The following is a 15,486-nucleotide window of genomic DNA, read 5'->3' on the forward strand; positions in this document are numbered from 1 at the left end:
CTAAAGTCATATTAGCATTAGGAATGTCACTTAGTTTTTAAGAAAGAAAATTTTTATATTTAATGGTTGTTGGCAAATCTGAGAGATTTTTATTTATTTATTTATTTTTTTTTTTTTATCTTTTTACACTTCTTATTTGCAATCACATTCAGTTACCGTTTTTAATTTGCTTGATATAAGACAGCGATCATTTCCAAGCTTAAATCCTCTGTATGCTATTGTATCATCAATTAGTTCTTTAAGATCCATTTTATTATGATAGTAATTTTTTCTTTAGCCTCCTACAAGCACTGACTTTTTATTTTTTTATGCTGAAAACAAAACATGCTTGTAATTAACTTGGGAGTGGTGGTGTCACCTGAGAGGTCACGTGCCAATGAAAATAACATTCTCATGACATTTTCAATGATTAAAAAAATCTGAAATTTTTTCTACTTTCCTAAATATAGTTAAACTTTTACTACAATAGTTTCTGAATTTTTTTAAGGTTTTCATATAGAAATTGCATGTGAAAACCTGTCAGGTGACTTGCCACTGTCTTTGCAACTGTTTAATTTTTTGCTTGAAGAGTGGAGTGTTAATAGAGCGACAAAACTGTGTTTGTTTATAGTTTCAGGTTACTTGTTTTTCTTCTCCTGCTAGTTCAATAAATATCTAGTCTTACCCTAGCTTTTTTGTAAAGATTTCTTATTGTTTCACATAGTAAAGACTAGAACATAAAACAAGATATTCTCTCAAGATGGCCATTACACTGTGGGAAGTCAAATGTGTAGTTTCAAATTTTGTGCACTGTGCAGTGCACCAAATTTGAAATAAATTTTCAAATAAACCTGAAAAAAGTCATAACTAATAGTATGAAATATATATGTTTTTTTTTTTTTAAATAAAGTTCACATACACGATAAGCATCAATATATGGCATGAGCATGTTTGAAATTTTGTGCATTTAAGTCTTTTAAACTGAAAAATGACAGAGAATAAGAGAATTTGACTGATACCTTTTTTATGTTAAAAACATGTTTTTAGAAAATTATAGTAAATACTGCAATTCATTAAGAAAAGATGAAATATTTGCATAGTTTAAGCAGAATTCAAAAAATGAGGAAGGGGAAGAGATCAAGAAAGATGGGCACCTGTCGCACTCAACACTGTCTCTGCTACACTTTGGAATGCCACTGCCACTAGGTTGAGTGCACATGGCTTGCTCTAGTAGCTTTTTTACCATTCTACCAAACAAAATTCTAGCTTTTTTACGATTCTACCAAAGAAAATTCTAGTAGCTTTTTTACGATTATTATTAAATATGTCTCTCTAAATTTTTCTAAAATATTCTATGCTTGTAACTGTCATTTCTTAGCTTGCTATTTAAATCTCCTACCATTACTATTATTTTTCTGTTATTAGTTCCTACTGATTCTTCTAGCATATTAAAGAACTCCATTTTTTTTTTTCTTTTTGAATCTTCAAATTGGGTTAAAGTATAGAACAGATTTCAAGCCCAATTACCCAGCTTAAATTTTTTTACGAATAACCACAGGGTGATTCGAAAGTCTCCATACATAGGGAAAATGGTCACTTTTTTTTTTAACAAACTGTCACTTTATTATGAGCTTGGCAAACCCAGGGTCATGTGCTGGTTATCATCATTCTTCTCTTTCTTGGTGATTCCCCACTTCTCTCTCTCTCTCTCTCTCTCTCTCTCAGGGTAATGTGGGAATTTTTTTTTTTTTTTTGCTGGTGCAGCATAAGCCTCAGGCTTCCTTGCACCATATGGCTAATAATAATAATAACATGCTCTACATGGTTGCCATTCCTTTAAAAACACATATGGATCTCTCTCTCTCTCTCTCTCTCTCTCTCTCTCTCTCTCTCTCTCTCTCTCTCTCATGTTGAACTCACGTTAACACACCTGGTGTTATGCACGTAATTGCATTTTGAAAGCATTCCTTTAAATGATACATGTTTCGTATCTTTTCCTGGTACACCATGTCCTTCAAGTGTTCCACATGTAAAAATCAAGTGGGCTGAGATCTGAGGACCTCAGAGATAAACCACCGGCACACACAGATACCATAATGGGGTGGTGCCCAGTCTTGCTGAAAATATGCCGGAAATTCTCTGTCCTTGTTTAGCAAGAACAGCATGCTCATGTCTTGCAGCATGTTTAGGTACATTCCAGCATCCAGATTTATGTCAAAGAAAACAGGTCCGACAATTTTGTTTCCCCATATCCCGCACCAAACCATCAGTTTTCCCACACCTTCCATCTTTGAGGAACTCATCAAGTGCAGATTGGTATCACTCCAATAACGTAGGTTTTAGCAATTAACTTCTCCATTAACATAAAAATTGGCTTCGTCAGTAAACAAGATCCCATATGAGAAGTTTCTGTCACTGTCCAATTTGTCTACTGCCAATTCACAAAATTCCGTCTGCCTACCCAGGTTCGTCTTCACTACGATGCTGCAACATTTGCATTTTGTATGGATGCCATTTGTGTTTTTTCATGATGTGGACGATAATACTAGATTGGCTGACATTGCTTTCTGCAGACAACCATCATGTGCTTTTTTTTTGAGGACTCTTTGCAAATGCTTCCATGTTGGTTGCTGTGCCTTCATTGGTGGATGACCATCCACCAATGTTGTGATAGCTTCCATGATAGCTACCTGACTGGCAATGAGAATGATTTTTATACGCTCTACTTTTATCTTAGTGGTAATTCACAGCTGATGAAGGAGATTTTGCCTCCAAACACTATCTAGTGTATTTATCTCTTTTATATATTTTTTTGTGATTTAATGGATTTAATTATTCTTACAGATTTAAATATTTACAAGTTGAGGGTAAATGATTTTAATTCTAGGAAATATTTTATTTTATTTTTTGGTTTGGAGTATTTCTATATAATGTTAATGTTGGATATACAGTAATTAATCATAATGGATAATAAAAAAATAACACAACAGGCATTTATTTATACTTAAATTATCCTTTGTTAACATATTTTAATGTATTCTTGTGTCTGACTCTGGTAGTAGGCTCAGCAAAAGAAAATAAGGCTCTCCTGTGGGTGGAGTTACTATAATTTAATTCTTTCTTATTCACTAAAATTTTATTTATTGAACAAGGTAGTTCAATAATCCAATTAAAATGAACTGATTAAATCCTCCTTTTCTCTTCCCAAAGCATAAATTCCTAGAAAATAATTGCTTCTAAAACTATTCCCATACCACATAAATTCCTAGAACAGAATACAATTCCTCCAGAAACTATATTCCAAATCCAGACCAACAGCAAAGAGCCTCTAACAATCCTCAAAAATTTTCACTTCTTTATCAAAAACCAACCTAATAAAAAATTCAGTATTTTTAATTTAGATGGCTGAGGGGAAGGAAAGAGGGGTATACACTAGCTACCTAGTTCCAACTACTTGGAAAGTAGAGCTAACTGAAAATAAAATTAACTGGAACTTAAAAAAAAAAGTTTAATTCTTAAGCTTTTCTAGTATATCACTTTTTAACTCTTAATACAGAATCTAGAACTTCCTTAGCATGGAATAATTGATGCCATGGTTGCTCAACGAAGTCTGCAGAAAATCTCGTACCATCTCTAGTAGCATCTTTTACTCCAACCTCAACAAAAGCTGTGGAGCATAATCATGAACAAGACAACCAAAATCACCCATGAAAAAATTGCTCCTGCATATCCACTTTCCCTCAACAAGTCAAGGAAGCCCACCAGTTATCCTTAAATTCAAACTCAACAAGCCTGACTAAGATACAGGATGTTCCCAAAAAACATTGTTTAAACCTTTAATAACCACAATCTCAACTGTGAATAACTGTGCACTGTAAGACCTATAGGAAGCTACTGCCAGAATATAAACTAGAAGTTAGTTCTCTCACTTTTGAATCTAAACCATACTTAAAAAGTGGTGCTCCTCTCCATACACTCCATGGCATCTAACTCACTCCAAAGAGAACATTATCAGATAACCCTGTTCACAATTATAATGCAAAATGTTCACTCAACACTGCATTTAGTCAATCCTTGAGCTCTCCTAGTTTGCCTACTAGCCCTGGAAAATCTTTCAGTATTTGCTACACAAAAATTTCTCTTTTAAGGTAATTTTACATCATGAAAAATAAATAAATAAATAGAAAATAAAATTATTATCAGTGAGTTGCTAATTTTGTTTGTGACTAGCAATTAAACAATCCTTTAGCTTCTAGCAAATTTCCCAATGTCATTGGAGTATGACAAACGTTTACTGCTCTGAGGCAAAATCTCTACCATGCACAAACAGCTCTTAACCACTGCTATGGTGAATGGTCATTCCAAGAACTATATATATTATTTATTTAATTTTTCCCAAAAATAGCTGGAAAATAGGTGCTGCTAGATAATGGATTTGGGAAGTACTCATTTATTTGGATACAATATCAGTCTCTATTAGCATCTGGGAAGCTTTTCAATCTTTAAATACTCAATTTCATGCAGTCACTATTAATAACTGCTCTTACCTCTCCTTCTGACACTAAGTTATCTAAAGCTTGTTGTACAACACGTTCAAATACTTTTTTCTCTTGTTCAGGAGGAATAAGATTATGCATTAGCACCAATTCACTCTGAAATTAAAAACAATAATATTACAAAATTAAAGAATGGCAAATGAACTCTTCATCTAACTTTGACCATAATTAGTTTTTTAAAACTGCAATTAGATGTTTTAAAATTAACTACATAGTACTATTTAATAATATTTCAATGTAAGCAAAACAGAAAAGGTAAGATACACAGAGTGGCACAAACATGCATGGGGCATAAGAATCATCAAAATTTAAAAGAATAATAATAATCTTCCAACTATTTCTAATGGGAAAATCTATGTCAAATGAAGCATGTGGAGAATTTATTATGTAACACAAAGAGATGGTGATTTAGACAATCAATAACAAAGAACAGTGGTCCAGTTGTTCAAGACAGCAGACAGTAAAACTCATGTGGAAGTCGCCATGTAGCAGAGTGGTAAAGCACAAGAATGATTAAGCACAGTAATGCACAAGCATTTGAGCAGACAATGGTCCAAACTCACATGACTGCTAATTATTGTTTCATTATAGAAAATAATTAATTGTAACCTCCTCTGACCAAATGGTCATGCCAGATATTATAAACAAGAACAAAAGAAAGCTAAGATGGTATGTCCTGCTAGTAAAAATGTGGTAACTTTATTTGACATTACTGTAATGATTAATCAGCATGTTGTGCCACCTCATATAACAGTCACTAGCCAGTATCACTGTATATTCCAGTGTATAATTCAACCTCTATTTTATGCTTTGAAAATTCATAAATATCACATATTTGCCACATAACCCACTTTCTTTCTTACAGTCATCTTTCACACTGAACACTGTATTACAGCAAAATTTGCATAAAGAATCACCATCTAATTTTTAATTCAATTATTACGACTCTTCCTTTTAAAGTTTACATTGTGACATTTTATTACACTGCACAGTAAGTGGTAAAGAGCAACACATATACAGTATATAAAATGCCCCTTATGTAAAAGCTCATGAAGCCAAAACCTACAGGTATAATAAAAGTGACATGATATGCTCTTACTTATGCTATATATGTATATACAGTATGATGCTTTGTTACCATAATGTACTACAAATTGTTTTTTTTATTATCATTATTTTTATATAAATAATGCCTCAATAGGGAAGCACATTGCTATAAGAAACTGACAATCTTGAAAGTTTACTTTATGAGAACTCAAAAAGTAAACTTCAATTTTCAAATTCCATGAGCTGTTTTCATCTAAAAGAGATAAAACAAATTCTTGAGTTTTAAAAGCAAGCAACAATACATATTTGTGTAAAAATATATGTAATAAATTGTAAATATATTGGTGCATATACCTTTAATTCAAGCTAAGGTTTTTATACCCAGTGTAGAATTCAATCTTAACATAATTTTAGATGATTTTTTACTGCTTCAAAAATCAACTTATATGCTGGAATATATAGTATGTCTGTTTAAGACTTTGCAATAAGATATCTGCTCGATTCTTCCTAATTACACTGCACAATTTGCATGTCACTCATAATAGATGCCATTGATAATAATATTCAACCTAATGTTGCTCTAGCTGAAATGAATTTCTTTCTTTTTTTTTTATGAAAACCCCAAACACGAAAGGTATCAAACCTATAGTACTTAGTACCATGCATAGGCTGAAGGAAAAGTATGTATGTGTGTGTGTGGGGGGGGGGGGATGCCAGAACCTTTGCTCTACAAACTAAACATGGTTTTCACCACTTTAAGCCTCCAATACGCAAAATGGTAGTATTGCACCAGTTGATGAGAGCCATCTACCACCTATGTCAATATCACATCCCCTCATAATTGAACCAGGACCCCTCATCACATCCTCTCATAATACCCCCCCATAAACAAAATGTAATTTCAATTCTTCAGGAGAAGCAATCAAATCAATGGATACAATTTTGAAGGATTTTCAAAGTTTTCAGAGAATGGCAACAATATTAGAACAGGTGCATAGGTCAAACAGGTACTATTCCAAAAAGGGGCATTAAGTTAAATAAATAATTAAAAAATTATAATTATTATTTTTTGAACAGTCTTCATAGCACATTTCTACTGAAATCATTTCAAATATATGAAACATTTTGCATTTTTTACACTCAGCCCACCAGCAAGTAGTACTGTTGAGTTTAACAGTACTCAGTTTAACAGAGCCAATTAAATTTACATATTAAAATACATCTATCCCTTGTAAACTCAATATTGTAATATATATATTTAATAATGTTAACTTGCGTAACACAATATTGCTCCAAAACTAGTGCATAGTGTTATTGCATTCAAGTATATTACTTTAGTGTAGTATTCTCAATTGAATTAAATTTGAATGGTAATCATGCCTCAGACCTGAGCAGCAAAGCAAAGAGCTCAAACTAACAAAGTAGCAGGAGTGCTGTGTGACTCAGGGGAGAACTGAGGAAGGTAATTGCCCTTCAAATTATGGCCACACAAAATGTATTGCTTGTTTGATGCTTGCAGATCTATCTGAAATGGGACATCATACAGCAAACGAGGATGGATGTCTTTGTGTGTATGCATTTGACTTAGCATACTGATGGGCATTTATGAGAGCTTGAAGAACAGGGTGGATGCTGTCGAAGGAATTAAATTGTGGAGCATATCAAGCTCTCAGCTGCACACCTCAACACCAGAGCTTGCCCTTGTGCACCACGCAACAAAGCGGCAACCCCAAGACATAATTCACTGGTCCCACAAGAGGTAGATATAGTCAGTGACTCTATTGCCAGGGGAAATATATTAAGCAAAAAGAATAGGTGGAATAGGACCAAGATGTCTGCCATGGGTAAATGGTTGATGACACTGAAGAGCATGTATCATCTTTAAAAACAAAAAAGATGATATTGCTATACATATTGGCACGAATGACATTAAGAGTAGGAGATCTAAGGACTTACTTAACGAGTACAAAGCAATGTTGAAAAAAAAAAACTGCTGGTAAGGATTAAAGTTGAAAGTGTCTGCAATCCTATCCAAGCAGGATGTCTTTGTGTGTGTGCTAGGTGCAAAGACTGTGAAGAAATTAGGTGTCAACTCAGCGTTCTGAGGGACATTTATGAGAATTTGAGGTGTAGGGTAGATGACCGTGAAGAAATTAATATGAGGGGCCCATCAAGCTCTCAGCTGCCCAACTCAACACCAGAGCTCACTCCTGTGCATCAGGCAACACAGTGGCAATCTCCAAGGCAGAATGCATGGGTCCCACAGGAGTAATTATTGTCAGTGACTCGATTGTCAGGGAATATATTATGCAAAAAGGATAGGTGGAACAGGACCGGGGTATGTCTGCCAGGGACAAAAGTTGATGATGTTGTAGGACAGATATCTTTTAAGGGCACAAAAGGTATTATTGTTGTACATGTTGGCACTAATAATCTTAAGAGCAAGAGATCTGTAGATTTACTTAACAAGCACAGGTTGAAAAAAGTCACGAGTTAGGGTTAATTTGAAAGTGTCTGCAAATCTTGCCAGAACACAACAGGAGGAGTATATGATGAGAGCCTTGTCAATCAATTTAGCCCTGGAGAAATTGTGCAAGACTCATGGGATAGAATTTTTTTCAGTGTGGTGTGTGCTTGCGAACAAGAGAGACTGCTTCTACAGGGATGCAATACACTTAAATAGAAAGGATACAAGATTATTTGTTGATGCTATCAGGGCAGTGTTAGGTGGATTGGAAAACTGCCAGCATGGAGGAATTCACAGACTAAAAGATTAATAGTAGCTGCAGGCAGAGGCAAAAGTAATTCTTGCACTGCTGCTATTGTAATGAGCAGAAGAATAGAGAGCAGGTTGCTGGGGATTTCTAGAGCTGCTGGGAGTCATCATGGAACAAGTAAATACATGGGCTGTGTTAGGGTAACTAAGAGTAAGAACAGGTGCATATATACTTGCATGTACACCAGTGTGCACCAGAGTATAGTAAATAAATTTGATGAATTTGAAGTGCTGGTTAAGGCATCCAAGGCAGATATTGTTGGGATATCAGAGATGTGGTGTCATTCAGTTATAAAGGGATGCAGAATTGGAATTTGGGGAGCACAATGCATACAGAAAGAATAGGAAGGAAGGAGGGGTTATGCTGTTAGTTAAGAAACAAAATCTAAGGAAGTGCATCTAGTTGACATAGATCGACAGCGTAATTTTGAGCCATTTTGGTGTGTCAAACACTGGGAAAGGGAAAATGAGAGTAGGAGTGTGTTATTGGACTAATGACTCTGATGAGTACAATGAACAATTGTGCAGATACATATAGAGTGGGCCAATAAATCAGAATGTCTTCTAATGGGAGATTTTACTTTCCAGGTATTGACTGGAACTTGTGGGTGGTCACTCACATGCTAGCAAGACTTGTGGATTTATTGGATGCTTGTTTTCTACAGCAGAATGTTCAAGGTAACTCTTGATCTGATTATCAGCAGTGATTCTTCATGCATTAAGAATATGAAGATAAAGGAACCACTAGGTAGTAGTGATCACAGTGTGCTGATGTGGAATTTACTTAAAGATGTAGCTACCATCTAGGGTAAAGGGAAGGGCTTTTGTTTTCATAAAGGTGACTTCAGTGGTCTCAGACATTTTTTAAATTCTATACAGTGGGATCAACTGATGATGTTAAAAACAGAAAATTCTAAATAGGAAGCCTTCAAGGAATTAATCTTGGAAGCTACTAGGCATTTCATACCAACTTAGAAATACTATTCAAGATTTAGACCTAAATGGATGTCGGATGAACTAATGAGGCTCATAGCAGAGAAGAAAAATGTGTAGGATGCATAAAAACTATCGGATGACACAGAAGCCTATGGTAGATATAAGCTAGTCTGTAATCAAGTCACAAAGGAGGTTAGGCAAGCGAAGGCTGATTACGAGAAATCCTTGGCAAAGGATGCAAAGAAAAACAACAAAGACTTCACTTATATAAACTCTAGAAGAAAGGGGATGAATCAGATAGGTCCACTTGATGTTGGTGGTTAGACTGTTGATGATCCTGTTCAGATAGCTGACAAACTGAATGAGTATTTTGCATATACATTCAGACACGAGGAATTCTGTAAAGAAGGGAAGGACAGAAGTTTACTAAACTCTAACAGGGAGTTAAATGATTTTGTAATAATGGAGAGCAAAGTGGAGGAGACATTGTTAAAGTCAAACATAAAAAAGGAACCTGGGGCAGATGGAATCTATCCAGTTATATTGAAGGAGGCAGTGTGGGAAGTTAGCAAACCCTTAGCCATAATTATGAGTGCATCCCTTAGATTCACGGGGGGGGGGAGTCCCCATGGACTGGAGATGTGTAAATGTATCTCCAATTCACAAAGAGGGTTCAAAGGGTGACACAAATAATTATAGACATGTTAGTTTAACTTCTGTTCCAAGTTAAATCATGTTTAACTAATCTGGTTAGCTATTTTGACAGGGTCACTCAAGAGCTGGACTTCAGGAATAATTTTGACAGTTTATTTGGATTTCAGCAAAGCATTTGACTCAATCCCACATGAGCAGTTACTCTATAAGCTGGAACACGTTTAAATCACAGGGAAAATCCTTAGATGGATAGCTGGATGGCTTCAGGGCAGGAGGCAGAGGGTTGTGATAAATGGTTATTCCTCAGATTGGGTTGATGTAAGAAGTGGGGGTTCCCCAAGGATGGTTTTTGATTTTCATAAACGATGAAGGGATAGAGGGTGTGATATCTAAATTTGCAGATGATGTAAAGATTGGTAGAGTTGTTAATGATCACCGCCAAGAAGAGCTTCTTCAGAATGACCTAGACAGACTTTAGGGATGGTCAAAAAAATGGCAGCTATGCTTTATTCCAGCAAATCATAAGGTATTACACCTGAGGACCAGTAACCCCAAAATAACATACACACTTGGTGGAGTTGAACTAAAGCCAGTAGTGGAGGAAGGGAACTTGAGTGTTACGATACGGTCAGACATGAAGTTCGAGCATTGTAGACAGGCTGCAAGGAAGGCCCATGATGTCTTATCAATGATTTATCGAACAATTGCTTGTAGAGATAAGGACATCATAATTCCATTATATAAGGCTATTGTTAGATCACACTTGGAATACTACGTTCAAGTATGGAGACCACACCTAAAGAAAAACATTGTGCTTCTTGAAATGGTCCAAAGATGGGTAACTTTCCTGGTGAGATCAGCAAAAGGGCATTCATATGAGGAAGGACATCAGATATGTGGGTTGCACTGCACAGCTTGTAAATGAGGCATATTACAGGAGACTTGATTGAGGTGTTTAAGGCTCTGTGAGGCAAAAGCAAAATGAATGAGGATGAAATTTTCAGTTATAAATGATTCTAGAACTAGGGGCCATGATTGTAAGTTAGAGGGGGAGATGTTTAGGCTGGATTTCAGAAAGTTTTATTTTAGCCAATGAGTTATAAATTACTGGAATAAGTTACCTACATGGGTGGTAGAGGCTGCCAGTTTGGGGAAATTCAAAGGTCACCTGGATAATTACCTACGGGAGGAGGAAAACACATGGGTTATCTATTTCTTTTTCTCTTATTATTTTTTTAATCTTATTATTATTTTATTTTTTTATTTTTTTTTTATTATTTATTTATTATTCTAAGGTTTTTTTTTTTTTTTTTTGGCTGGTGCAGCAAAGCCATAGGCTTCCTTGCACCATGTTGGCCATTGCTAATACTATATACTAATAATACATATATATTTTTTTTAAGTGCACTGTATTTATTAAGCATCATATAAAAACTAACCTGCATTAATTTATAAAGGGCATTCACAGAAGTGAGGTATGCTAAAATTTCCTGTTCAGGAATTTCATCTCTTGGTTCAGGTAATAGGGCTGTCTGAAATCGCTGTCCTATTAATAAAATATATTACACACTTAGTTATTAACAGAGACGAACAAAACTTTGTTACAATAACACATTATTAGCAATAATTCAGAAATGTCTTAAATAGATGGTATAAAATCATTAGCAAGTTTACAAAGCTCAAAGAAATAATGATTTTTTTTTTTTTTTTTTTTATCATCTGACCTCCAGAGGAAGATAGAATAATATGAGCTTTTATACTAAAATAAATGTTTGTCTCTGTAACAGGTCTGTAAGCAGCATGCATTCACATTATCACTTTTCAAGTCTGCAGAGTCAAATGGGTAATGAGTACAATCAGGTTCAAAAATGAAATACTGATGTTAATTAATGGCCTGAATCACCCCTGATTCAAGGCATTAATTAACACCTGAATTTTTACCTGATTCACACCTGAATCACCTTGTGTTCCCACAAAGAGCAGAGGGCTCTTTAAACAACTTTTAGCTATTTTTATTCATTTCATCTTAGCAGAAATTTCTTTCTTTCTTTCCAGTATTCATGTTTATTCTTTTGTCTAAGTAACAGTTCAGTCTTCTCAAGGCATTCTGTTGAGAGCATGGCAAATTAATTTTATCAAAAAAATAAAATAAGATGATTTTACAGAAAAATCTTAAAAAATAACTATTGCAGCTATGAACTTGAAATTTTATACTTGCATGAGAATAAAAATGAAGGTAAAATTTTCATAGGCTACCAAATTCCAGTTGTTTTAAGAGTTGAATATTTTAAAATTCCTTTAAAAATAGCTACTGTAAATACAAATGACATTAGGCATTCTCAAAAATATTCTTTACTAACAGAAAAGAAGTCAACTATTTCTGCAGTATATACTGTTAAAGGCTAAATTTAAAAAAAAATGCTAAAAAAGCCTCCTTTCCTTATGAAATTGCATTTGGGGGCAGGAGCTAATAGATTTTTGAATTTATTTTGGTTTTTATGGCACAAGGGCGACTAAGGCCATGATGTACCAAGTCCAGCTAGTAATAGAAAAAAATTGTGTTTAATCTATACAGGACTGATTCTCCACAGCCCCAATCGAATAACACCAAAATTTGTTCACAGAAATCAAAGGAATGAGGAAATCAGCAATTTCCAACCAGCCCTGAGAACTGACTTAACTAATTCTATAGAAATATTTTAGAAATTGCTGCAATATAAATAAATAAATGTTGGGTACTGAAACATTTCCGTGTCCATATGCATTACAAAATGAAGGCTACACTCTTAAGTGAGTTAAATTTTCATTCTGATTACCCTGATCTGTCAATATCAGGTTCCATTACAAATTGTGTAATACAATTGTTAATATGAAGTCCTTTGAGCCATATTGTGCTGGCAGAGGAGACCATTGAGAAAACAAATTTAGAAATTATGTAGAAAAGGAATAAATTCTTTTCATGAGCCTTGAATTCCATTTTTCTATGTATACAAAATGATCTATCAACAGAAAATTAAAAGTTCATTAAATGATACAAGTTCTACATAAATCAGCATTTCTATCATCATCTTAGGGCATTTATGACACAATTATCTACTCTCACTATTCTTGAAAATCAGTTAATAATTTATATATTTTTTTAATTTTAAATTACAGAAAACAGCATGAAAAATTGTCTAAGTGGCAGTCGTTAAAAGATAAAAATATAAAAAAATAAACACACATGCAAAAGACAAGATTACTTCGAAATTTTTTTTTACAGTTTATTTTGCATAGTCTATTTACAATGAAAGAGTGATTAAAAATAATACAGTATTAGTAGTGGCAAATAAGGCAAGAAAACAAGCTTATACAGCAGGGGTGGCCAACTTAATTTGTGATGTGATCTACTTTTTTCCTTCAAAATGTGCCGCGATCTACCATCTCAAGAATTTCATTGCACATAGTTAAAAACGTTAATCCACACACATTGAAAAATGTTTATAAATTTTAAAATTCAATACAATTCAGAATTCTTATTTTAAATTCATACGTATTTATATGAAGTTTGTGTTTTCATGTCATCTTCCAAGCTTTCAAAACGGGGATATACTGTGATAAGGCCAACCTTAAAGAGTCTTCTGTATGCAAGTCAGTATATGTGGAACCAAAACAGGAATTAAAAGTTCACTGCATTTTTTGACATTTGAGTACTTTTCTCGGCAAACATATTTCCAAAAGTCTTTTTCTGATGATCTGTCTTTTAGGAAGATATCGTTTCGCAATGTAATAATTTCATTTTCAAGTAATATTTTCTGTGTGAAACATCGCAGCGATTTTTTTCTGTAATTTGTTTTGTATCTAAATTGACATTAAATGGATAAGAAATATACTGAAAAATGTCTTCAATTATTTTAAAATCACTGAATCTGGTTTCAAAATCGTCCACAACATTCTCAATTTCAGAAACATATTTCTCACTATTAAATTCAAAAACAGGATATTTTTGCAGATGATCTTGCATATTTGCAAAATGATCGAATTTTTTTTTTTGTTTGAGATCCTTAGCCATTGCCAAATATTTATGTGCAGAAATACTACTAATCATGTCACCCACATTTTTATTTTTTCCTTGTAATTCCATATTCAGATCACTTAATTTACTGCTAAAACCTGCCAAAAAAAGCCAGATCACACAATCACTCCATATCTTGTAGCTGCTGATAATCATCTCCCCTTTGAGCAACAAATTTTTTTAATTTCATTTCAGCAAATTTAGAAATCTCTGTAGAAACTTACCCCGACTCAGCCACCTCATATCTGTGTGTAATATCAGATTCTCATTCATTTTCATCGAGGTGCATTTTGAAAAGTCTCCTTTTAAGAGATTGTTCTCTGATGGAATTCACGATTTTGAAATCTATGTCCATAATACTTTTAGTATTTAATCTTTTTCTGGCTAACACTTTTTGGTGGATGATACAGTGGTAACTCAAAAAATCTGGGAATTCATCATCCTTTTGGCACAATGCGATGAATCCGTTAAGATGCCCTGTCATTGCTTTAAGCTCCATCTGTTGTTATTGATAGGAGCTTAAATAGTGCTAATTTATTTTTTCAATAAAATTTTTATTGAAAAAATTACCTCTAGTTCTTTCTTTTAACAAAACCATACCCAGCAGTTCTTCTATAGTGGCAGAATAATTGAAAACCATACGAATAAAAATGAGCAATTGAACTGTATCACTGACGTCCTGTAGATTCATCCAGTTGTAAAGAAAAGGACACACAATTAGTAACATCAGCTAGCAATTGTTCACTCACATTTTTACTCATTTTTTTTGATGCGTCGCATCACAGTATTTCGAGATAATTGCAGATCTTGAAGAGCACTTTTAATTTCATTTTTGTTCTTAAAATTTTCAAAAAGAGAATCTGTTATTTCAAAAAATGGGTCTTTGATGAATTGACCATTAGAAAATGGTTTGCATTTTTTTGCAAGAAGATGATTTATTAAAAAAATCTGTGTAATTTGCAGACTTTTTGGCATACATTAGATAACTCGGGATAGCCCAAATGGGTTAATTACTCCCATGTATTTTCTACAAAAAAAATTAATAGAAAACACAAAAAACTATATAATGAGTATTCACATGATGCATACTTTTAATTTGTAAAATAAAAAAAGTCGATCCGTTACGGAACATTTTCTGGAAAGGGTTAATTTGGTAATAAAATAATTTTCAAAACTTCACTAAGATATTTAATGTTAGAATTAGTACCACAGTTATAAGTTTTGCATAATTTATGAAAAAAGTCATATGCAAGGCAGTACTCTAAATCTTATTCAGTGGTATGCCAAGTTAGGTCACCTTATGCTGATACATTTATTCTTATTAATTTGTTACTCTCTGCAGTGCAAGCTTTGTTCACAGTCAGTTAAGCAAAATGTAAAGTCACTGTGGTGTATGCCATCTAACGACTCTAGATTTATCTTAAGACATTTATAACAGTATTCTAACTGTTATAAATGTCTTAAACTGTCATTCCAACTTTTAT

At 33.8% G+C, this 15,486-nt stretch overlaps 1 protein-coding gene across 2 annotated transcripts in view; it reads right to left on the bottom strand.

The window, feature by feature from the left end:
• Exo70 (exocyst complex component 7) overlaps nucleotides 1–15,486 on the bottom strand; it is a 340,721-nt gene that overhangs the window by 140,749 nt on the left and 184,486 nt on the right. For both annotated transcript variants that reach the window (XM_090377714.1, XM_090377715.1), the window contains 2 exons: nucleotides 11,388–11,494; nucleotides 4,527–4,631 (listed from right to left, as the gene is read on the bottom strand). In XM_090377714.1, the coding sequence (XP_090233840.1) occupies nucleotides 4,527–4,631; nucleotides 11,388–11,494 (212 nt within the window). The remainder of the gene's footprint in view (nucleotides 1–4,526; nucleotides 4,632–11,387; nucleotides 11,495–15,486) is intronic.

The sequence above is a fragment of the Mastigoproctus giganteus genome, chromosome 7, assembly GCF_048544385.1.
Source record: "Mastigoproctus giganteus isolate SK-2022 chromosome 7, ASM4854438v1, whole genome shotgun sequence".
NCBI lineage: Eukaryota > Metazoa > Arthropoda > Arachnida > Uropygi > Thelyphonidae > Mastigoproctus > Mastigoproctus giganteus.